This window comes from Plectropomus leopardus, chromosome 16 (genome assembly GCF_008729295.1).
Source record: "Plectropomus leopardus isolate mb chromosome 16, YSFRI_Pleo_2.0, whole genome shotgun sequence".
Classification (NCBI taxonomy): Eukaryota; Metazoa; Chordata; class Actinopteri; order Perciformes; family Serranidae; genus Plectropomus; species Plectropomus leopardus.
The window spans coordinates 12,340,042-12,366,665 of NC_056478.1; the positions used below are offsets into that span (position 1 = coordinate 12,340,042).

The 26,624-nt window shown below is 38.6% G+C and overlaps 1 protein-coding gene across 2 annotated transcripts; it reads left to right on the top strand.

Moving 5' to 3' along the window:
* The first annotated feature begins 5,482 nt into the window (after positions 1-5,482).
* Positions 5,483-26,127, top strand: si:ch211-225h24.2. Of its 2 annotated transcripts, XM_042502954.1 has the most exons (4): positions 5,483-5,847; positions 15,268-15,324; positions 21,024-21,139; positions 24,367-26,127. In XM_042502954.1, exons 1-4 carry the CDS (start codon positions 5,761-5,763, stop codon positions 24,803-24,805), a joined length of 699 nt encoding a protein of 232 aa, XP_042358888.1. In that variant the 5' UTR covers positions 5,483-5,760; the 3' UTR covers positions 24,806-26,127. The 2 variants fall into 2 exon arrangements, with proteins under 2 accessions (XP_042358888.1, XP_042358889.1); XM_042502955.1 differs by lacking the exon at positions 15,268-15,324.
* Positions 26,128-26,624: the final 497 nt, after the last annotated feature.

The window sequence follows — 26,624 nt, forward strand, 5'->3', positions numbered from 1 at the left end:
TATAATTACAGTACGATGTCTCCTGTTGAAACAAGCTTCCTCCCACAAATGGTCTTATCCAATGAGTTGTTCTGACCTTTCTTCCGCCGGTTCTTGGTGTAGATTTTGTATTTTTAAAACTTAGCTAAAACAAGCCTTGGACTAAAATCACATACAAAATATGCTACAATGCTCACAAGTCAAAGTCTTTCAGAAACCATGCACGCACACCTAAAATGCAGACAGTAATTACAATTGTATAAAACAGCTTTAAGTCGGTCTTCAGATACCAACTGTTCATTAAAGCTACACCCAGCGGAGAGTCTCTGAGGAACATCTTTGAGAGCTGGCCTGCGAACGTAATTAAAGCTTTAATCTCCGTTCTTGGCTAACAAGTTTTGATGTGGTCCCGTGGGGTTGTGCAGGAGAACCCTGTGACCTGAGAAGCTCATCAGATAGTTGTTGAGTCATGGTTAATCTCAGCTGGCTGCTTCCATTTGTAACCACAGCAGGACTGAATGCTTTGTGATAAAGATGTCTTAGTTAGGGTTATTTTAACAATTTTTCATATACAAAAGTCAAAATATTGATCGACTATATATACAAAGTGTTATGTAACCTAAGAGGACCTCATTGTTGCCTTGAGTTTTGATTTGCCAATTTATATCAGAAAATCAGGGAACCAACAACTGTAAGAATACGGACTTTGGATTATTCGTTTTTAAAGTACTTTAATGTAAAGGTCAAATATTGAAAAAAAAATCATATTCTTGTTTTTATGATAAAGCAGGTATAGATGCTATATAAATACTCTGCAAGTATCAAAACACTCGATTCACAGAGAAATTCACGCAGTCCGTTATCAGAAACGATGCCTTTAAACGAGCCGTCAGGACTTCCATGAAATTGTGATGTCACAACTGCACTATATAAAGGTAGAAACTACTGCGACAGTGCTGTTACAGCTACCACGGCTGCAGTGATGGTGCAGAGACACCAAGATTGCGGATGCAAAAGACCCGGAAACACTGACCAATCAGAACAGACTCACCTTTTTTGGGAGGGGGTACTTAAAGAGACAGGCACTAAAATGGAGTGTCTCAGACAAAGATAAATACAGGTATATTTGGGCAAACAGTATGGGAAAAATTAAATGGTTTTTGAACATTGAAAATACAAGTACGACCCTAAAAATGAGCATAGCCTAGGAGCTTTAATTATTTGAAGAAGGCTGCAGACTCAGTTATTATTTTCTCTGCAAGATCAGCTGTTAATATTAAACAGTCATCATAGCCGCTTTAAAATTATAGAAAGCTATAATCTACAGAAAGAGCAGCACTGCTCTATCTGCCAAATCATAATCCTCAGTTGTTCTAACGTCTTGGTAAAGCACAATTAGCATGCCGCCCCAGACGTTCTTCAAACCCAGTTTAAGCTGTACAGTACATCTGTGTCCATGTGAGACATTAGAGGCAGGATGGATAATCCCAGCTGTGTCCCACCGTGACTGTGTGACCCTGTCAGACCTGACCTGATGTCTAAATGATCACAACAGCTGACGTAAGAGTCACCTATATGCTCCTTAGTAGTACACAGTACACATACAGTACACGTACAGAACATGACATGCTGTAATCGCTACAGGGTCAGACTAACCCACTAGAGGGCAGAAATGACATGTTGGCCCTAACCGACCCTTAAATGAGTGGTAAGTAATTATTTAATGGAAATAGAAACACTTTAAGTCCCTCCATGTTAAGCAGTATATGTTTATAACACATTATTATACAGCTGTAAATAGATCTTAGGGGTTATTAATTTATTTTATAACAATTATAACTTCTTCCAATACAGGTTTTTATACAGTGCTTACAAATGCTAAATAGCAAAGTTTAAGTAAAGTGTTACTGTGGTAACAAATAGACACAATATTATTTAGAAAAATGCTATTATGTAAAGACAATATACTGTACTCAAATAATAAAGGTCTTTAAAGGTCCATTGTTTAGGATTTAGTGGCACCTAGCTGTGACGTTGCAGAACTAAAACTTCTCTCGTCTGCCAAATGTGTAGGACAACTGTGGTGGGGGACGGGAAAACATGAAAACGTGAAAACACAAAAATGTGGAGGGCCATATTTAGAGCCAGTGGGTTTTTTTTTTTTTTTTTTTATTCTGGGCCACTTTAGAACAACGGCGTGGAGGAGGACTTTCTCTGTGTGTTGGCATGTAAATGGCTCATTTCAAGTTAACAAAAAACACAACGATCCTCATTGATAGAAGATTATAAACTTGGAAACATAGTTTAAACTATTACTCACCATTTCTGCCAATATGTGCCTTGTTTAATAGCCTATAAATACAACAATTTACTTCCAAGACTTTGATTGTTATTTACGTCAGAAAGGAATACAAGAATGAAGAGCTAAAAAGATTAGCTGATTAATCAATTAGTTTATTGGGTTTTAGCTTAAAAAACACTAAAATGTTCTGTCAAACATTTGCTGGTTTCATGCTTCTTAAATGTAATAATTTGGTGCTTTTCTTTGTCATACATGATATTTTTGGACTCTTGGTCAGATGAAACAAATAATCAGAAAACCTCAACTAGGGTTCTGGGAAATTACAGCTGGGGTATTTCAGAGTTTTCTGACATTTTTATTAACAAAAATTATTTAATTGAGTGATTGAGAAAATAATGGGCCGACTAATTTATTGTGAAAAAAGCAGACAAACAACTTATGTAAGCAAGGATAACTGTCCAAAAGGCAATCCACAGTTATCACTACAGTACTAAACGGTAGAGCTATTGGTCGTTACAAGTACAAAACATATTTCAGTAGATATGCTTCTAAAAAAGATTGCAAGTATGGTGATGCTATTTGCCATATATAGTAGTGAAGTGGATAATTCATCCTCCTAACACAGTATGAAGGATGTCACATGGGTTCCAATAACATCAATGTTGGGCAAAAACAATCAATAGGATTGATTAGGGACAGGCAGTCAGGGCCACTCAGACTGTAAATAACCACTGTAGAGATACTGTGGGAATACTCATCCCAGAAAGGGTCTCAAATGAACAGTTGACCCACTGATGACCTCAGGGGTCAAAGGTCTCTGACCTGCCTGTTGACAGGTGACGGACATGTCCCAACAGCCAGTCATGGCTTATGTCAGCTGGTGATAATGAAGAGCTGACACAAAACTATATAGAAACTATTAATTATGAACACAAGGACCTTATTTGCACAAAGACACAGAAAGTAACATGACAGACTGAAACAGTGCTTTTACAGTCGAGTGCTGTGAAGAATTTGATCACACACTGAGTGCAACATTACAAAACACCTTGTGTGACTAAAAACACTAAACTTTTTATGGGTAGAAAGATGTGAAAACCTCAAAAACAGAGTCTGTGAGTGTCTTTTGGTTTTTCCATCTAACACTCACATTCCCCGCTGACTTCACTGTATAATGTGGACATTGAAATGGGAATTTAAGAACCTTTGAATCAGGTGAGTGGTCTTAACCGGAGCTAAACTGTGGCTATTTTAAGAGGTCAGCCCACCAGCATAATGTGTCATTTGTTTCCCTTGGCGTCAGAGGTCTTACGGGGGGGGGGGGGGGGTACGGGGATTTCATTTTCAGTGAAACACATAATCACTAACTGTAAAGAAAAAAAAGACAAAGTCCTGTCTTGTATTAGTGTAACACACATTTCTACTCATTCTCCAGGCAGGAGGAGATGTGTAACCCACAGACATACAGAGCCGTGGATTTTATTTTACCCAACAAACAATCTTTGTCGACAGTAAATATGAGATCAGCCATTTAAAAAAGTCAAGATAAAAGCCAACAAACCATTTGTTTTCATGTTAAGGACTCCGAGGGGAGGTGAAGAATTGATTTGGTCCCTGCAAGCTCATAGGATTTGACAGATAACTGTGAAGAGAAGAGACCTTTGACCAAAATAACTTATCTTAATACTTCCACACATTGTTTTACTGTAATGGCTAAATAAAAATAAAGATCTAGAGACAGTTTGCCTGTTTCTTTTCTTTATGTGGTGCCTGTTTCTGTATTTGTGAATACAAAACTTCCTCTTGATGTTTCCAGGATTCCTAAAATGCAGCAGATACAACCTTTGTAACATTTACTGGAAATAAACTGAAGGAATTCTAACTGGAAGAAGTTTAATCTTGTTATAATATGCAGTCCTCATCACTAGATGCCACTAAATCTGACACTACATTTAATTTCAAATTGTGTTGTTTTAACTTTAAACTGAACTGTTATTGTTTGGTATTGTGTTGTTTTAACTTCTTTGTACCCCACCTTGAACCCACCTCGGTGTATGTAAGTATGAATAAAACTGCCTTTTCTTCCAATATACCATAACACTGTCAGGCGACATCTTGATGCATTTGAAGTAGCCTATGCCTATACTGTAACAAATTTCTGTAAATATCTGGCCAAATTCTAACAGTAATCTACAGTTTTTTTCAAAACACAGTAAAAACACTGTAAATTGTGATTGTTTTTGGAGCCAAATTACACTGCAAACTCCATAGTGTACTGTAGAATACTGTCATAAATTTAATACTGTTGAGGTCATTTATGGTCTTGACACTGTAAAATAACTGGAAGATGGCAACTATGTGTCACTCAGCAGAGATCTAAACTGTTACAAACTGCTGTAAAAATACAGCCAAATTCCAGCAGTATTGTAGATTTTTCCAAAAAAAATACAGTAAAGCACTTTATATTTTGATGCTCTTTGGAGCCAAAATTACTGCTGTGAAAATACAGCCGAATTTGAAAGATTTGTTAAGTTGTTTTTTTTTTTTCCAAAATATAGTAAAACACTGTAAATGTGGATGCTTTTTGGAGCCAAAATTACACTGTACACCACAAATTCTACTGCAGAAACTACTGAAATAACTTTAATGGTAATATACTGTTGATGTAATTTACGGTAGTTACAGTGTAAAGTAAAGGCAGGACACTGGCAACTACAGCTGCAAGTACTTACCTTAATTTTACATGAAAATTTGTTACAGTTAGTATTATTACTATTGTTATTTTATTACTGATATTTTCTACTATATAAGAATCTTAAAATGAGTATTTTACCATGTTTTATCGCTACTTGTACTTGAATATAGTGTTTCTTCCACAAAGGAAAGATAAGGTAGGCCTGTATAATTCAAACAAAAAACAAATGTATCTATTTATATAAAACATGACTCTCTGGGGAAAGCTTCAAAATATCCGTTTCCGTGTTTTTTTCCTCAGCCTTATAGTTATTCAGAATATGAAAAAGTTACATTATTTTTGCATGAATGCGCGGCTCAATGCTTGTATTGGCTAGAGATGAGAGGTATGACCCCTTCCTCCATCTACCATGGCAACATCAAGGAGCCGGAGCAGAGGGGGAGCCGATGGGAGGAGCGACGCTTTGAGGTCCAGGTGGTCGAGCCTGCGTAAAAACGCACCAAACACACGCCAAACTCTTACGAAATAGTAGGCGTCATTAAAAAAACAGCTCGATCCTTGCAGCTCCTGGCACTTCTATGAATGAATAAGCTGTTTTCAGAGAAAACCTCCAGGATTTGCTGCAGGAGAAATAACCTGAAGAGCGGAGCAGTGGTGCGTCGCTGCGATCTCCTCGGAAAAACGGACAAAACGGGAGTAAAGTTTTTAGGGTGAACTTTAGATTTTTGGCCAGAGAAGGCAACTTTTAAAAAGACGATCAAGACGGCTTGTTTCAAGTGGAGATATGTTCAAGAAAAGCAAGAGTAAAGTGCTGGTGGATTATGCGTCAGAGGAAGACGACATGTCCTGGCACTATCATCACTCCTATAAGGTAATGAGATGGAAACTCAAACAATAAACCGCCAATAAGGACAGTCAGTGAGATTTCTTTCCTGAAACAACAGGGTGTTATATGGCGAAATGATAATAGGTTACTCTACTAGAGTGTAGCCTCATTGTTACACTTGTTCAGGCCACTTGTTTCGGCAGTTTTTATATTTTTTTCTAGAGACTATGGTCAATATATCAAAACGGGGCTCAAACTGAGACAATAACATTGTACGACTTTTTTTTTATTTAGGCTACCAAATGTATTTAAAGGGTTCATATTATTTGTTGAGATGGATATGGCCCAAAATACAGATTATTATTAAGTAAATTAATAATAAATCAATTAAAAACTAGACATAGACTAAATAATTAGAATTATCATAAAAGGGGGTTTTAACTACATTTAAAAAAAAATATTCTCATGCTGTTTGGATCTTTTTTTCTACTGAAGCTGCAAAATTTTAAACAAATGTATAGAAATACCTCAATGTTGTATTTATTTGACAAGATTTAAAACATACACAACAGACTGATCTTAATGACAGGCTCCATAAAGATTTTTTTTAATTTTCAGGATTAAAATACATTTTTAAAAAAAGGCTGCTTAAGGCTTAAATCCATTGTTGTCCTCTGTTAATAAAATGCAGAGCAGACGAGGAGAAGGAGGACAAGTGCTCTAACTCCTGTCAAGTCAGCTGTGGAGGAGAGTAACAGAACATGCTGGGAGGTCAAAGAGGAGTCATGTCTCTGCAGAATGAACCAAACCAATCCTTATATATTGTACATGGAGGGTGCAGAACTGTAAATTATATATATATAACCTTAATGTGCTATTTAAATGGAAAGCTACTACTTATATAATACAGGAATATAGTGATGCAATAGTGAAAGAATAAAAATCCTAAATTATAAGAGAGAGAACATAAAATCCATCTATACTAAATGCGAATAACATTGTTATATCTCTATATAGAGAATTTAAATCAGACTTAATTGAGTGTCAACTTTGGATCTGAAGCTTTAAGATCAGAGTTTGGATTTACAGACTGCACTTGTAATTGGAAAAAGAGAAAACATATAGACAATGGTATAGTGGAGGCCAATCACAGTATACCCGCTTCCTCCTAAAACCCTACTACCTAATACACTAGGGCTGGCACAATATCAGATTTTCAATACATGATTAGACTTTTGTGGGCAAAAAGGTTCACAATAATGATATTATATTATTATTGAAAAATAATAATGATAATAATAACAACAAGATTGTGTGTTTTGTGTCTTTTTTTTTGTTAAATGAATCACATTTAAAATACAGTTGTAGGGAGGAAGAAAGGAGGAAGACTAAGGTAAAGAAAAACTGAGAAACTGAAAATGATTTAAGAGTCCTCAGATTGTTATTATACACATTATCATCAACTTATTTTATATATATATATATCATATATATATGTGTGTGTGTGTGTGTGTGTATATATATATATATATATATATATATATTATATATTTATATATATATATATATATATATATATATATATATATATATATATATATAAAAGAGTCATGTTATGATTGTACATATTCACATTTCTCAGGTGAACAGTGTGTGAGGCCTCTGTATCAGCAGTTGCAAGCAGCTGGGCTCTGTCAAGGTGTTGGGGGGCATAGGGGATGATAAAGACGTGCACACACACACACACACACACACTCAAAAGCACACAAGGAAAGGCATCCAGCAGTCCCGTCTCACACGGAATAGCAAGCTGACATGTTTATTTCTTGAGCCACTTGCAGTAAAATCCTCTCCAGTATGTGTTTTTAACATGTGGAGCCCAGATTCAGCTCCAAGTCAGGTGTTGACTTCAAGTTAAATCCTAAAATTCCGATAAAATGTCACATAATAGTTTGGTTCATTTATAATTTATCCCAAAATATCTGATAGACACACAGTTAAAAGTCACGCAGTTTTTTTTTTCTCCATAGGCAAGAATCATGATGGCAACTAAATAATGTGCTATTGTCATTCTTGTGGTATCTGCTCAGCTTACTGTATCTGTGATAAGAACTGCTTTAAGCTGTGTAATAAATCAATGTTTAATGCAGAAAGTAAGAGAATATATTTAAACACCACTTCCCAACATTCTTCATCTGTTGTTGTGATGATGTCGAGATCTGCGACCCTTGACTGCATTTTATTGGCCATTTGATCTGAGATCAGAGCAGCAACTTCTCCCCAGAATTCCTGGGAAAGTCATCAGGGAGGTCTCCCTGAGTCGCCATGACGATTAAGTACATGCAGGGGTCAGGGGTCGGATCATAAAATGTCGTCAACACAGTGAAGAGGCAGATCAAGCGCAGCAGTGATACAGGATGGAGCACGGGTAAAGATAACAGAGTCTGGACTCGCAGGCTTTTCCTTCCCCTTATCCAAAACACTGTTTGACCTCAGCCAGACAAAGTGAAGCAGAGCAAGCAAAAGACTGATTATCTGCAGCATTTTTACATCACCACCACATTGGATAGATATTTTTGCCTTTTTAAAAAATTCTCTTAGAGTCACCAAAGATAATCAGACTGTCAGACTGAGTTAGAAAAATGTTAAGTTAACTTTGCTAAAAAGGAAATTTAAGGCGAAATTTGGTCTATAACCACAGACTTAGAATCCCCCAGAGGATAGGCACACCAAAGGCCCTGACACACCAAACCAAACTCAAAGAACTAGTGGCGATGAACTGCTGCGTCACCTCACGTTATCTGTTTCTTGGGCAAAAAGCTGCACAACAGCTGACTAACATGTACATTTTGCGCCTGCGTTAGAAGAAATAACTCCATACTAGCAAGTGATCTGTACTCATCATTCAAAAGGGGAAACCAGATGATTGACAGGATGAATTCAAGACACTTGTTAGCGTGTTAGCACATAACAACACAACTGGATGTTGAAAGAATAAATGATATTTACCGAGCGCTACAGAAGAATCAAGAACCAAGAACCATTTCTGCTGAAGTGCTCAATGAATAAAAACATATCTTATCCTAAATAACAAAGTTTGTTTCAACCTCACTCCCTCTTGACTTTAGCTGTTTGTTTGCTTTCTTCGCTTACGTTTCTCTTCTTGGGAACTGAGCTGAACTTCCAATCAGAGTGATTTAATTCACTGACAGGCTCAGCTGTATGATGCCAATTCAACATGCTGAATTGGACAGAAAAAAAGCCAAAAAGGTGTGCCAACGGTGCAGGACACATTGCAAAAACTAGAGTGATGCTCACTGATGACAGATTGTGTTTGTTGGGTTTTCGGGGCCCTAACTTGGCAACACAATAACTACATTCACCTGCATCTCATTTGTGTGAGTGCTCATCCCCTCTAAATAAACTGAGGACATAAATACTCACTTAAAATGTATCATGGTGGTTTCTTTCTTGTGACATTTTCAAACTGAATGTTGAGACTATCCTTCAGTTTTCATTTCTTTTGGGGTTCTGTTACTGACAAGAGTGATTGAACCCAGCGAGAAATGGAAAGTTAATAACAGCAACTTCACGCAGAGGCTCTGGCTTATAGGGCCCCCTCAGCCCTGGCTGCTGTAGGCCTGCCCCGTAATCCAACCATGTCTTTAATATGTCAGAAAATAGTACACATGTTCACAATTTCCCCAAATTGAAGTTGACATATTCATGTGGTTTGCTTTGTCTAACCAACAGTTCAAAACCCAAATCCATACATAGGGTGTTTGAACACAAATAAAAGAAGCAAATCGTAGTATCTGAGATGCAGGAACCAGGATGCTTCTGTTATTTTTGTTTGAAGAATGACTAAAGCTATTCAAATAGTTACTTATAAAAAAATAAAAAAATAGAAATTGTTTCCTGGTTGCAGAATAAACCACCAACTGTGGAACAATGGATTAGAAGACTGAGACAGGTGTACATAATGAAAAAAAAAGACTGGTTTTACGTGACAGTATTTACAGTAATAAAACTAACTAGTCATCATTATCTGATTGAAACAGGCTCAGATATAATATATATGTGACAATAAAACAGAGAATGAAATACTTAAATTTTTGCTTTGGGAATAAGTTAAGAGCTCCATGGGCAGTTTTTCAGAAAAATACATCACATATATACAGCCAGTGTGGTGTCACTCCCATGGCGTCAAAAACGCTGCTTAGGCAGTATCTCTGGCAACACTGTAATGACGCCAGAGGCGCCCTTTAGCATCTGTTTGAGATGCGCCAGACTTTCCACAAACTCTAATATAAACCCATCCGCGTCATGCTCAGAGCAACAGGCCTAGTTTAACCCTTTAAAACCTGGATCGTCACCAGTTTTTTTGTGCTGCATTTGGACGCCTTTAACAAGCCTTTGAACACAGGGAAAAAAGGCAGTCAGCAACTTACAAAAAAATTATAAAAAGTGACAAGAAAATAGCCTTAGCTAAAAAAGAGAAAGATAGAGAGGCTAAATCATGACAAGGGAAATATATATTAAAAAACTATGTAATTATCATAATTAAAAGGTTGCTTATTGTTAGGTTATATATATATATATATATATATATATATATATATATATATATATATATATTGTTTTGTTTTTTTATTCTGGCACTTTTTCAGGTTATTTCCTGTTTTTGTTTTTTTTTTTGAGTTTCCTTTTTTTCTATTTCAGGTACATTTCTTGGAACTTTTTGCTTTTTTTTTTTTGTTGCAGATTTTTGGATCATTTCTTGTTAAGTTGCTCACTGCCTTATCTCTATGTTCTAAAAGAAAAAGGCAATTTTCTCAGGTTTAAAGTGTGAAAGTCCTCTCAGGGTGGGTGGGTCCAACAAACATTGCACTTTGACCCAGTAGACTGGTGTTCAATTAATTCATTTAATTTATGTCTAGGTTACTTTCTTGCAGGTTAGCACATTTCAAAGCACATTTCCAAAGAGCTTAGATGACTAAGAAGCTGATAATAATACAAATATAGACCATGAAAACAGCAGCTAATACAAAACAATTTAACTATTTGAGACCAAAGCACGTAATCCGTATGCACATGTCCATACGAGCAAAAGGTGGACAGAATAATAGAAACACCTGACTTTTTAGTGCAATAAAAAAAAATTACAAGGTCTACTTTTTTAAATAACCTTAATTCACCCAGAGAGGTTTCTGTGACTTTCATACACAGTCACACCCGGACACAGGATCAGGAGCCTTGCTCAAGGTCACCACAAGCATTTATCCTGGTTGTAAGGGGATGAAACCAGTGACCCACAAGTCTGCCATTTAGCTTGTCTGACTCAAAGGACTATTTTCTCACTTGATTGAAATGTTATGTTTACTCATAACAGGCTACAGTAGGTCTCTTTCTTTTGTACTAGTTTGTTCTCAGTTGTTTTCACGGCAGAACAGATGATTCCCATGCGGTTCCAGTCAAATGACTTCAAACTGTAGCGTTAGCCAAACAGACAGACAGACTAATATAAAAGGATAATACATCCACAGTGGAAAAAGAGAAAAGCATAAAGGGGGAAATTAATATCTGCTCTCCCTCCAGAGTGCTCGAGGGAGACAACAGTGCAGGCCCTGTGCCGCTGCTTGCTTTCTCACCGCTCATTTCTCTATTGAAGTTCAACAGGCTGTGAGAGGCAGCTGTGAGCTTGCAGGAGGTGCGTGTGCCTGTTTGCCTATGGCTTAAAGCACTAACACACCTGAATACTTCAATAACACCGCTTTAATTCCACCCTCTTTATGAAGCGGGATCATGAGAGGACAGATCAGGTCTGAGCAGAGACTTCAGACGGCCTCACATCTAAATCGTTAGAGGGGAAGAGAAGAAAGGTAAAGCTGAGTGGATCACTTCTTGAAGGGGTTGGGGTTAAAATAGTGGAAATCAAACGTTTGTGAGGTTTATCTTACAAGTTGAAACCAAATCATCATTACGTGAAAAAAGTAGGGCTCGTCTAAAGCCGTTATACATTTAAAGCAGTAGTTCATCACAAAATACGATGACACTTCTTGCAGCTATACACCAGGATGGCCAAGTGGTTGAGGCGTTGGACATATTATCCAGTGGACAAATGTCTGCGTGGATTTGAACCCCTGTCTTGATATAGACTTTGGGGTAGCTCAGTCTGTGGGTTTTTAGCCAAAGTACAGACCAAATACGGACTGTGGACTGGAGAGGTGCCAGTGTGCCTTCTGGGCACTGTTGAGGTGCCCATAAGTAGGCACCAAACTCCCATTCAGGGTCCAGCATGAATGTGTGTGTAAAAAGAGGGATATGCAAAAAGTCCTGAATAAAGGAATTGTGGCCAAAAGAGATGTCTAGCATAGCTTAGCCCCAAAACTTAAAACATGAATACATTACAAATATACAAACCCCAAACAAGTGTATAAATGAGTGTTTTTTGTGCTTTAGTATAACATAAATAAATGTAAAAGTTTCAACATATCCACTACATAACATACAAATGTTACATATTAGTGGTTTGCTAAAACGTACAATGCCAACATTTTTATAAAATTCGCATCTTTTATATATAATCAAATCACAATTTACCTTAGAGGGCCTTACAGCATATAACATCCCTCTGTCATTAGACCCATAGCATAGCAACTAAGGAAAAACTCCCCAAAAAAACTCTGTTATGGGGACTAACTGGAAGAAACCTCTGGATGAGCAACGGAGGAGGGATCCCTCTTCTAGGACGGACAGACATGGAGATTAGGTTGCTGTCCAAGATTCCAGGAAATCACTGCCTCTCATGTAAAACTACATTTTTTGTTTTAAAACATAAATATGATCTAGGGTGTTAATTACTGAGCTTTAGAGATGCCACTCAGCCACCTTTTCATGTATTTTTATCTATTCAAGCCATAATAACAAGCAGTTTACATCAGCCTCTGAATCTGGCTACTTCCGACAACAATGATTTCTCACACTTGGCGAAAAGTACTGTCCACTAACCAATGGCAGATAAGCTGCAAATCCACCACTGCAGGCAAGTAGAAAAAGCAGCCATACACTGATTGTTTTAAATATCTGGCTTCACTTGTTACAGAACACAAAAAATATATGAAATTAAACATTACAGTCTTCATGCTAAAATAAGCTAACCATCTCCTCCCCCTGTAGCTTTGTATAAATCTTCACATCTAATTTTTGGCAAGAAAGCGAAAAAAGCATATTTGTCAAAATGTTGAGGCCAAGTTTTGTGGCCCAAAAAAAAGTCCCTGAACTTGGAGAGTGTGGAGTGTTGTTGGTGTGCAGTAGCTGTTGGAAACTACTGTTTGTACTTTGGTGTTGAAATTCACAGTGCGTCTTTATTGCCTAGTAATCTGGCTTTTTTAAAGACAACACTGTGGTGAAATTTACACACTTGCACACAGACTCAGTCAAAGAGGGAGAGACTGGCAGACAGAGAAAAAATGGCCTGAGGTGTGAAAGCAGGACGCTTGCTTTTTGTTGTTAGGAGCGTTTCTTTCCTCAGAAACTCTTCTCTCTCTTTTTTCTCTCTCTCCCTCTCTCCTCCCATCACTCTCTCCCTCAGTTCTCAGTTGTTAATGCTTTCACGCTCCAACAGTAGTCAGCGATCAGTATGTAAAAACTTGGGGGTGAGTTGTGGTCATTTTAAGTTCAGCGTGACACAGACTTTAGTTTTCGGGGGGGGGGTTGCGAGGCTCCACTGGTGGGGGTCCTAATAAAATCTCGGCTCCTTCTGGGGATCTGTGTCTGATGTGACTTTTATGAACGTGTTACTCCTGCCCCCTCACTGTGTCAATTTACACACTTGGTACTAAGAACACTGTACGTGGGGGTGGTTTGTTAGGGTGATGGAATGTCTTTGGAGCGAGGCCGGGGGATTGTGCTGAGGATGTGAAAGGTACTCGAGAGGTTGGGGGTCTAGTACTTGTACCGTTCAGGAGGTGCGTGCACGTTCCAGTAAAGATATGCAGTTGTCGGGGGGGGTTTGTGGGTCTCTCTGGTGGATCTAAACCGAATGACATCTCCAGGGTGGAGTTCTCAGGTGTATAAGCGGGGGGTGGTCAATCCATAAGGGGGGTAGCGTGGGGGGTCAGTATGACGGTGAGGGGGGGGTGTGTGAGCAGAGTGGGTGGTTTGGGGGTGGGCACAGCTTGGGGGCGGGGTGTTCCAAGCTGACTTTCTCAGAATGTCCACAGTGAGTTGTGGGCTCCTCATCAGTTTCTCTCTCTTTCTCTTGGGATAGGTGAAAGAAACTAGGGGCATCCTCTCCCTAGGGGGTAGGGGGGTTGTGCCTATAAGTCACAACTTGGTGGCGCCACGGGGTGGGTTAATAGTGGTGGGGGGCTCAGCTAATGGATAATATGGGGTGTCATGCCGTGAGGTGAGAAAAAAAAAAAAGGCACAAGTCATGGTCAAGGTCTAAGAAGGCAAAGATGGTAGATTAAATAAACTAGAATTATTTGTTTAGGTTAAAGTTATCTAGTATGTGTGAAATGTGAGCGTATTACATGTTTGTTTGCTGTATGAAAACTTAGGGGGGGGGTGCTGTAACTATTGGGGGGCATTAAAATGTAAAAAACGTGACTCCCGATTAGTAAATGCGGGGGCATTAAATACTTTTCAGGCCATTTTTTGTCACCTTTTGCATTTTTGTTTTGTAATTTGCAGGACCTTTTTTACCAAGCTACTCATTTCACCCCCCCCCCCCAATAAAAAAGTATTCTGTAAATAACATTGAAAGTTATAATTTGCTTAATTTGTTAAATTGTTTCAAGAGGCAGGATCATAACGGTGTACACAGTTGTTTACAATGTAAACCAATTGTCCAAGTCAAACCTAATGTTCTGACTTAACACCAAGTCCAACTCAAAAGTCCACAGCTCTGTGTATTTATTGGTCATTAACACTATTTTTATTAGATAACAGCTCTAAATAAAAAACAAAGTAACAAAGTGCTTCCAAAAACAATGAAACTATGAAATGTAGCACAAATATTATACAAAGGATATATGAAAAAATAGAGAAAAGAAATCCGGAGACTGAAGCACAATGGAACCAAAATAGCTCCACTTAAATACCCAAATAGTGTCATGTACTGTTGAGGCGATAGGTCATGAATGTATTTTCTCTCTCTTTTGTTTAAATCTGCCCTTTCAGCTCGGTGGCTTCCCCTCATCCTCTCCAGTCCTCCATCCACCCATCCCTCCATCTCGCCCTGCAAACACAGCGTGTTTATGTTACACTCCTGAAAAGGTTGCTCTCTCTTTTACAGGAAAAGCCTGCACACACTCCACACACACACACACACACACACACACACACATCCCTGCTGCAAAGTTTGGATGTTGTATGTGTGTGTGCGTTTGTGTTTGGGGGATTGCTATTTGTGTTAACTCACTGCTGGTGCGTGTGTGTTCGTGTGTGTCTCTGTCACAGGACAAAGACATAGAAGGAGAGGAAGAGGAGGAGGAAGCTGTTACTGCAGTATCCAAGGTAAACATCACACCCTCACAGCTAATGGGACCTAACACAGCGACAAACACACCACTGGCCTCCAAATTTAAACTCCAAACTTACACAGCTACCCCCTAAAGATATGCAGTTATCCAACATGCTCTTATCTTGTCGCACATTGACTGTACACACGTGCACAAGCTCACAATGTTGCACTTTTAACGTTACACTTGTAACCCTAAAGAATCAGTCTCATGTCATTGAAAACTCAGTGCCCCCGATGTTCTCACATGCACAGACGGTTTCTTCTCGTGAGTGTTTCGCAGTGCAGCTGAGGTGAAGCAGGAGGGTCAGAGGACTGCTGTGTTTATCTGTAAACAGTACAGCCTTCAGCTGTCATCCCCTGCTTTATCCTCAACCTTATCACTGGAAAACGGTCTTGTTTGTTGTTACGGCATGTAAACGGCCTTTGTTGTTGTTACAGGATGTGTGTGTGTGTGTGTGTGTGTGTGTGTGTGTGTGTGTGGGTGTGTGGGTGTGTGTGTGTCTGTGCACTTGCACTGTAATCCTTATCCTTAAACCCAGAGTCTGGAACAGTGGTCTGAAGGGTAGTTTAGGGTAAAGATTTAAAGAATGTATTGTATTTGTTTTGACCAGTGGTGGAGAAAGTATTCAGATCCTTCATTTAAGTAAAAGCGCAGAAAAATGTTCCCTTGGACTGTTATACTATTATATATCATTATATTAGATTATAATCACTTATGCATTAACCCACTGAAACCTGGATTGGCATCATTTTTTCTGTAATGAAAAAAAAACCAGCAAGTTGCTATGAATTACTTGCAAATTAGTAAAATGTGACAACAAAAAAGCTTAAAAAAGAGGGAAAGAAAATTATCAGAAAACTAGAGGAAATGTCCAGAAAACTATATTTATAATTACTATAATTTTAAAATGATGTCAAAGTAGGAATATATACACTATTTTATATTGATTATTTTATTCAATTTTTAGCAATGTCCTAGGCCTTTTTCATCTTTTTAAAATATCTATTCTTTTCCTTTTTTGTGTGTGGGCCAATTTTCAGGTAATTTCCCTTTTTTTTCTTTTTTTTTAAAATTACTAATTTCTTGCTAATTTTAGGGTCATTTCTTGTTAAGTTGCTATTTGCCTTATTTCCATGTTTTTTAAAGAGATCAAGCCATTTTGCTGAGTTTTCAAAGGGTAAATAAAAGCCAGATTTTACTGTTGTAGTTGGTTGAGTTGGAGCTATTGAACTATTAATAATGATTGATTTCATGATGAGAACTGATTTGTTTAACCAGAAACCGAAATTGCTATCGACAAATCCACCCCACCCATTTCAATAAACAGTACGCCTAATTTTAAAATGAATATGGCTTTAAGGTTAGGTAAAAAATGAAGTTAACAATCATAACATTATGAACATTTTATAGTGTAAATTATGCTGAAGGTCATAGTGAGTCTGTTGGAGAAAATGTCTTTGTCATCATCTCTAAGAATTTATAAATAATGGTTGTATCATGCAGGTTTGACAAAAGGGCTTTCATGTGTGCAGGCACCTTTATCTGCAGCTTTGCCCACTCCAAACACTGTGTGTGTGTGTGTGTGTGTGTGTGTGTGAGAGAGAGAGAGATTATGTGCTGTGTCTTTGTTCCTGAGAGATATGTCACATCTGCTGATCTGTACTGACAACAAGTCTTTACTCAAAAGGTGTGGTCGTGTCTGAACTTCTCTGACCGTGGAAAACCTCAAACACTCAGTGTATTGTCCCTGAACTCTGGTGTTCTTCCTGCTGTATGTAAAGCTACTGTAGGTGACTCAGTTCACAGAACATATTTCACGACCTGTCCTGTTTGCGAGTATAGGGGTAGCTGGGCTGGAGAAGGGAAGGAAACGCAACATTCTTTCGAGGAGCTGGGTCTTTTGGATGGGAACAATCGCCGTGGAAGAAAAACAAGGCTGAAAATAGCCTCAGACTGCTCAGACACCGTGGAAGGCTACAATTCTTCTACCATCGGCCGTTTTATGCTCATATTAGGACACACAATGGAGCCGTGGAAGATGAGGTTCACTGTAAAAGGCCGATTCCGTTTTCACTCTACAGTGCTGTCTAACCATTTTCCAACATGAAATTCACGAAGCTCTACTTTCAAAAACATAATACATATTGTCCTAAAAACATGAAAATTTGATATACTTTAAAAACAGACATTTTTTAAACCACTACTGGCTATTTTTAATCTTTGTTACAGATTGTGTTTAAGTGGAACAAGATATGTTTTTTTTTGCTTAAACTTTTAATTCTAAATTAAATATTAATTTCACATAGTAATAGCTATAGAATACAGCTGTCAACATTAACATGTTAATCGCGATGACATTAAGTTAATGTTAATTTTTGTAATCACGTTAATTACTGGCCGACATTTCCATCTTTAAGAAGCTGTAACGGACTGTTTTAAAGCCAGAGTGATGATGCTGGTATCATTTGAAACTAGAAGACCAGAATTCAGGAAGGGGGCTAAATAACGCTCCACAGGCTAAATTTTGACAATGGGAAAACAGCATGGCCATCCCACAAGGGTCCCTTGACCTCTGACCTCCAGATATCTGAATGAATATGGGGTCTGTGGTAGCCACGAGTCTCCACTTTACAGACATGCCCATTTTATGCTTGTCTTTTGCAGTTTTTTGCTGTATTTGAGTCCTACTCAAGACAATCTGGTAAGAATTGCTTTAGTTCGTCAATGTGGACTTCATAACTGTTATGTAATGCAAGATCATGAAATTAAAAATATGATTAAATCATGATTAGCCATAGAAATACTGTAATTAATTATGGAGCCCTATAAGCCTTGCTCTCCCTTAACCAAAACAGAAGAGGATAGTGCTTCTGTTTTACATGGTAGCTATTGGCCAACAAGCCCCCAGGAACAGCGCCGAGCTTTGAAGAGAATTTTACACAACGGGCAAACGTGGAATTACAACTCGTCGCGTAATGGAGCCCAAAAAGATCCTCAAAGACTTACATGGCAAAAGAGACATCGTAAATCATTGGATAAATCTTCTTTTTAGTGTCGCAACCCCTGCAGAACGACTGGTTTTACTATCACAATTTCATCGATTTGGTCTGCTAACATTACAAATGCTTTTAAGAGCATTTTTATCACAATTTAAGTTCTTGGAGGAATAACCAGAAGTTAGCCACTTGGCCAGTAGAAGTTGACCTCTCTACCACAGCTGGCAACAATGAGTTTAGTGCGCTTTGCTTTAAAATGTAAAAATGCAGAACCACTAACACTTGAAACTTTCACATACCATCCAAAAGAACGACCTTATTCCTTTTTTTTAGCAATATTTCCAAACTCAAATGCATCTTTAATCTCCCAGCTTCCATCTCAGGGGTATGGATGGAGGAATTCGGTCCAATAAGAGCTCTATTGTTCTGCCAGGCGTGGAGCTGTAGGTAGAGCTCCCCCACACAGCGAGCCTCAGTGAGCTGCTTGGTTTACCTACTTCTTGGCCGGACAGATTACTGGGCCCTGAGCTGCTTTGGATCTAGAGGCCCTGGAGGTTAATGCTGGAGAGAATGGTGAATAGGCCGGGCCTCTGTAGGTGCACACACACACTGCTGGAATTTACAGTTCATGCACACACACGTATACACACTGATACACTCAATCTGTTTTGGCATCTCTGGTTTCTGTTTCTGCAAAGCTCAAACTACAGCAAATCTGACCCATGGTTTACACTTGACGGCACACAGGAAACAAGAAGCAGAGCGAGGAAGGAGACAGATGGAGTAGAGACAGGGTGTTGAAATAGCTGAGATAAGATTTTTGTAAATATTTCTTGATGATAATAAACGCAAAGAAACTGGCAGCGTTCGGGCACGTTCATGATGATGAGAGGTGAGACGAGGAGAATTAGATTTTTTGGTTTTCAGCAACAGTGCGTGTCTTCTGAGATATAACAAATTCATCTCATAGTTCTGAATACGAGCAGAGATCGTAAGTTTTCTTGTGTGCATTTGATGAAACGTAGAGTTTATGTAGCCTTGAGTACGAACAGTTCTGCTTAAGTTCATGTTATCTAAACTGTGACACTGTGACGCTTGATCTCAGATGTGGTGACAGATCTCATTGTACGTGTTCCTGTTTGGTTTGAGAGCTTTCATGTGCAGCTAGTTGTTTGTTTGTTGGAGCTGCTGCCACATCCTCAGGAGAGATTGTGTTGCATGCAGCGCCTTGAGTTAAGGACCTCCTTGATAGGTAACATAGAAACAAAAGAAACAGTAAAGAGGTCGCCAAGGTCAGGTGCATTCATCAAATAATTTGAGCGCTGAGAATGTTTTGACAACGGTAACACAAGGGCAGGCACGGATACGAGTAGGAGTAAACGTTATGGCCTTGACAGTTGACATTGGGAATTCTTCCCAGGCACGGGGCGAAACCGAGCCAAAAGTTTGTTCCATAATCGCTGCGGAGGGCGGTATCTGTGCTCGGTGGAAAGCAGCGAGGGCAGGGAGGAATTCTGAGGCGACGGGGGAGACCGGGGGAGTTTCAGAGGGAGCGGAGGGTCTTCCACTGGAATGTGCCAAGTGTTAATGCCAAGGCAATGCCGCACAGTCTATCTCTCTCTGTCTCTGTATTTATTTATCAATACCACTGAGGCTGTGGTCGTAAGTTTGAAATCTAACAGCAATAAAAGTTGTCGGGTGAAGTTATTTATAGTCTTATAAATTTACCATAAAGTTGTCATCTATATATCAACAAATACCTTTTGAGAGTGGACTGCTGCCTAAATGTAATTAAATGTGCAGTCGGTCATTTTGTCAAGTGGAGTAGGTCGTTCTGTCAGGTAGAAAATATCTATCAAAATGGACTACTGCGTGTATAAACAGCTAGAAGCTCATTCTGGATACAAATATCAGAATGGACTACCTCCTGTGCAGGTTCAAATATCTATTAGAATAGACGACAACCTGTGTAAATGTAGGCTAATCTGGAGTAGGTAATTCTTTGAGGTACAAATATCCATCAGAGCGGATGTGTTTAAGTGGGTAGAAGCTCATTTCTATCTATTGTTTTTGATATTTCTTTTCTTTTTTAACCAATTTCTTGCTATTACTGGTGCCTTGTCTTATAAAGTTGCTTGTTGCCTTCTCCCCATGTCTTTAAAAGAAATCAAACCAATATGGTTTTAAGGGGTTAATTATTGAGTTCAAGGTGATGATAGCCTGATTTTGTCACAGTTAGACAGCAATTTCCTATCTAGTTCCAGTCTTTGTACGAATATAAGTGCTGATCAGCTACTGGCAGTAGCTTTATATTTATAGGCAGTATCAGTTTTAACATCCATCTCTGCAAAAATGTCAAGATCTTCCTTTAAGGATGATTGACTTGAAAAGGGCCTTAAATATGGATGATAGATACGAAGATGATTTAGGTTTGACAGAGAGTGCACATCTCATTAGTTCAGAGCCAATAAAGCCCTGAAACAGTTTTTAAAAAGTGAACAGTCATCAATCTTAGCATGAGGCTGCTTTTCTAAATTCTTGTTGACTTTATGAAATCACGCTCACAGGAGAGACTATAAATCACTCACAAAAGGGCATCAGAGATAAGACGCTCACATGCAACAGATGGGGATAAGCAATTCAGCGCTGCAGTTCAAAACCAAATGCTCATTTCTTGTCTCTTGTTTTCTATCAGGAGGCCAAAGTGAAGAAGATCATGTCAAAGAAAGAGAGGCGGGAGAAGAAGATGTTCTCCTCTAAAGATGACGAGCACTTCTTGTTAACCGGAGTCAATCTGGCTGACCGCAGAGGGTGAGGTTACACACACCATCATTTATCATCACACATGTTACTCTGTGCACTCGCTGTGTTTTTACATGCCAAACATGAAGATATGACACCTTTAACAAGATTAATTAAACTTACTTTGAAGCTGAAGTGTGTGATGTAGGATGACCACTCTTCCCAGCTTATAGCCTTGGCAAGATGCTGGAAATATCAATAAGTCCAAACTTGTAGAAAATATTTCCTCACACTTCCATCTATGCAGTATTTCACTTTTTTTCTGAGCTCTCAGTCTGTCAGTCCTTCATCAGAGCGTACATCAATCAACAATGAACGGGCAGGTAACAGTAACCAGTCTCAGTCTAATCACTGGTAGTATGCAGCACACCTGTGCACAACCCTGTTGGCTGAAGCTCCACCCCCTGGGAATTGTAGTTTTTCAGCATTAAATGGAGCTCTGTGAGGCATACAAATGAAAGCCATGCTTCAGATTCAGATTCAGAAACCTTTGTCGTCTGTCGTGACAGAAAATTGTTTTAGACGTGGCTTTACGTACCCTGCAAAACAAACTCGAACAATAAACATAGAGCATGTGTTCCTTTAAAAAACAACAACAGAATAAATACCTAATACAAAAGTTGAGACAGAATAAAAATGACAATATACTTCTGTGTGCAAGGTGGCATAGTGTTTATGTAGATGTATGGATCATTATATTCATTTAAGATGTTTACGGCAGTTGAAATGAAGGAGTTTTTATCAGTGTTTTTCTTGGCCAAGGGGACTTTACAGCAGCGACCTTGTTTTAAAACACCAAAATACTAAAGAAAAGTTTTGCCTATAGAAATCTTATCATATGGCCATTTTGATAAATAAATGACATTCTCTGTGATGGTTTCTCTGCATTGGATTGTTGAGGTGATAACTTTTTAACAACTATATGTGACTGCACTCAAAATATTGGGGTCGCCACTAGCATTATAAATGTATGTCACCGAGGTAGTTCTGGTTCATGTCAGTGTAAGTGGGATATACTGAGTGGTGGTTACCAGCCAAGTGTGTAGAGTAAAAATATTTACAAATTTGATCAGAAATAATGGAGTCATGTCCAGCCACTTATATTTGTTTATACTTCAGTCACAATTTCACTTGCCAGCAGTTATTAGCTTCTGGACCCTTTGAGGAAGCGGAACATGTGTGAAAAGGAAAACCTAAATTAGTCACATTAGTCTGTGACAAAGAACCGGGAATTCCAATGTAATGGTTTGCTGTACCTCACCCAGTCAGTTCTATGTATAATTAAGGTGTAAGAGGTCAGCTGGTTATTTAATATGCTGAAATCTTGTGCAACAGGATAGTTCACCTCCAATTCAAAAACAATATATATAAAAACTAATATTTTTAGTCCCTCTGTGTCATTCCAGTGATTTTAAAGCAGATTTTAACAATGCTATTTAGACTGTTGCTGTCTTTCAGTGTGAGGCTGTGAAGAAAAACACAGCAGACTCTAAATTAAGAAGAAAGAAAAGTGGTTTGCTGCTGAGTTTTTAAAATATATTTTCTTGTCACTTAAAGCACCACAAGTCAAGTGCTATTTAGCTCAATGGCCATAAAAGGGGTTTTATTGGGTCTCAATGAAATAACCAATAAACAAAATCACCACATTAAGCGCGCGGGTATTAGGTGATCATTAAGCATGCAAAAACTCTGAGACGAAAAACACAGAACTGTCCTGTTGCAGGTGATCAAGCCGAGCGGTGTTCTTTAATCCTTTGAAATCTGAGCAAATTGGATTGATTTCTTTGAAAAACATGGGAGTAAAGCAATGATCGACAAAAGAAGAATTTACCCAAATATTAGCAAGAAATTTGTGAAAAGTACAAGACAGTGAGAAAAAATTAGTAAAACAAATCAAAACAAACATAAAAAAAAGTTAAAATAAAGTTTAAAAAACAAGGAAATTACTTGGAAAAAGCACTCAAAATTACAATAATTTTGTAACAATTTTAAATATGCAACTATGGTCATTATATAGTTTTCCCCTAGCTTTTTAAAAAATCTATTTTTTTAAATCTATAAATTCTTTCAATTTGTGGAGCATTTCTTACCGAGTTGCTCATTACCTCTTTTCCCATGTTTTTGAAAGAAATTGTATCAATTCGCTCTGGGGTCAAAGGTTAAACACTTGTGAAAGGCATCTGAAAGCAGCACAAAAAAGTAATGTTGCTACAGGTTCCAAAGGGTTAATATTCTCTCCACTTAGGTTTTCACAAAATCACCCTCAAACAGAACAGCAAAGATGTCTCAAAGGGGCCGAGTGACCAGAGTGTCCTCTCTTAAGCCCTCAGAAAGGGCGTCATCACATCCTGATAGACCCAGAGGGGAAATACACCGAGCTGCTCTCTGTTCTTCATCAGGAATCTGTCTCCACACCCTCAACAACAGGTGATCTGAATAACCCTCCAGTCAACTCAGGAGTATTGAAACATTCAGCTGAAATTACTTTGGAAGAGAGTGGTTCAGAAGAGAAAAAGTCACGGTCTCAAATTATGGCACAACAGCACAACAACACATTTGCAGTGAAACCTGGGATGTGTCAAGCCACAACAAAACGTTTATTTAAACACAAACGGTGGTGTGTTGAACACCCTGCTGCCAAAGTAAGAGTGGAGTAAAAACAAAAACATCAATGTATAATAAGTAATGAGCTACTAGAACTTTATTTATATTAAAATCGCTGTTGACTGGGTACACCTCTGACACATCCACCAAATGGGAGAAAACATACCCCAAAGTCTGTTGCACCCTGTTTCACAGCATTCTCAGAAAACACAACGTTCAACCAGGAAACAGCAGCAAAATGGTGCGCATCGTTTTGAGAGTGAACGTGCCCCTGTCCTGCAGTTGCCAAAAGGCTAAATAGCTGGTGCACTATCATAGGACCAAAAAGTCCATAATAACAGATCAGAAATAAATACTTTCTTTATTCAAACACTCTATTGTATATCGGCCACCATCAATTCGAGTGTACCTAGAAGTTTTGTTGTGTCGAGCACACCTAAGGAGGGTAAAAATAGAGAAACCCAAAAAGCACCTGAACAAGGACCAGACATCACTACGATTTATATCCTCAACATTCAGCAACTCTCACCAAAACAATCTAGATTTATAAACAGCACCAACGGTAAAAAAAAATAAAAAAGTATCTTTGATTTTGGGGTTTTAAGTTTATGCTTTTTTTTTTTTATTAAAAGGTCCCACAAGAAAATTAAGGACGATGAGAAGGAGAAGGAAAAGAAAGAAAAGCCAGAGAAGGGCCACTGTTTCTGGGAGAGCGTTACCACGACAATGAGGCAGATCTCACCCACCAAAAAACCAGAGAAGATGGAGGGCTGGGAGCCGCCTCACCTTGAGAACTTAACTGAGACCGTCAATGACGAAGCCCCGGAGGACAAGAGCCAGAAACAGGACTCACCGGTGTCCTTCCCCGACTCTTTCAGCCTCCCTCTGGAGCTGGCCTCCTGGGCAGGCCGTGGTTTTGAGGAGGACTCCTCCCGCTATGCTAATCTGTCGGACTCCAAGGATTCAACAGCTGCCGTCAGGTGGACGGCACGTGCCAAAGTCAAGCTGGCTGGCATCAGCAGGATGAGCAGAGGGATTGTGTCAGAAAGCTCTTGGGAGGGGTTCAAGTAGGAGCCATTTTTACCTCCGACGCCCCTCCCTCCTCACCTGTGTACCATCTTTAAGGAGGATGCTGAACCAAATATCTGCTAGTCTAGTTCTGGACGACACTGGTGGTAATGTCAGCTGGTATTGATATGCTGTTGTAAAGTCCCAAACATACCACATCCAGTCTGTTCTTATTGTTTTATCTTTTAAAGTCCTTAAAGACAATATCAGTCAGTTTTATCAAAGTTTTTTTTTTTTTTTTTGGCAATGTTTGAATCACTGACATAAACTGTAAATCACAACAAATAAAAGCCTTAAACTACTGTATCATTATAACTGTGATATGCACTGGTGTGGCATTAAGACATTTTGAGATTGAGATTAGTGATTTTTTAAAAAACTATATAATTATTGAGTCTGTCAGTGGTAGAGAATCAATGAAGAATATGCAAATCTGCTACTGCAGACCTGTTTTCACTTCCTTTCTATCTATGCATCTGAGTGAACAATGTGACTCTGGAGCCTTAATTTATATATCTAAAATGGGCTTAAAAGAATACTTCATTCCACAAATGACCATTTGTAGCCTAAATCAATCACTCAACCTCTGTTATGTTGAATTTCTTGAAGAAAATCTCCTTTTACTTTCATTCCTCCAGTGAACAAAGAATCCATAAGAATCCATACAGGGATCATGTGGGGGCAATAAATCTAAGCAGCCCCCACGGCGTTCATAAATTGATATATTTTTTAAATCTTATGCTGAATAACATTCATGCAATTTGTAATGATGACAAGATAAAAGCCAAACTGTGCACACTTGTTTTTTGGGAAAAACCGCCACTCCATGCAGACGTGAAGTGCCTTGTATCCATAGAGTGACGTCATTTGTTTGCTGTCAGTTTTAATGAGATCATCCTTTGAGCACAAATCTGCTTAGCTCATCATAATGTCTGTTCAGGTGCAGGCGGGTCAACCCTGCATCGGCCCATTGAGACACTAACGGGTTTCCAGTTAAAATCCCTTGATGCTGTTAACTTCACCAGCAGGAGCAGAACTGTTAGTGTGCTACATTATAAAAACCTGCCAAGTTCTTTAATGCTGTTTGTTAATGATTTTTGTTTTAGGTGAATGAGAAACGTCACGTCACCAGTCTTTGCTTCTCTTTTCTCTTCTTTTGCTGTGTTTTAGTCTGTTTACTGAATTTGTTTGATACTTAAATCTGCTTCATTGCAGCCAGAAGTGTACACAGATACAGGTCCACTTCCAGGGTCGCCTGTATCCTGTATTTATTCACTGAGCGGCTGGGTCACATTTTCTCATGCAGAATAAAGATCTAGTCTGACTGTCTGGCTCTGTTTTATTCAGTCTGGAGTAAATCTACGCTTTGATTCACCGGGCTTCTCTCTCACCATCTAGATGGTTTTCATTGATGCAGTGGCCAAAACAGAAACAGGCCTCCCAACCATTTCTTTAATTAGCAGGCATTAGCAGACACTTGTAAGATTTACTCATTTCAACATTGAGGTGTGGAGGACACATAAAAAATGGGGAGCTCTGGGTCCTCTCCCAGGAAATTTTGACCATCAAACACTTAATTTTCTTACATTCTGGTGAAATTTTCTGCGCAAATTTTCGCCTTTTCTGCATCAGTTTATGCAGAATTGTCTAACATTTTGTCAAAATAAGAATCCTTTGATACATTTGTGGTTTTTATAAGGGGATAAATGTTGTTCTAAATATTTATGGGGACGTGTTCCCTGCGCCAATTGTGCCAAATTTGAAAAAAAACTCCCTCAAGGCATTCTTGAGATATCATGTCCACAAGAATGACACAGACAAG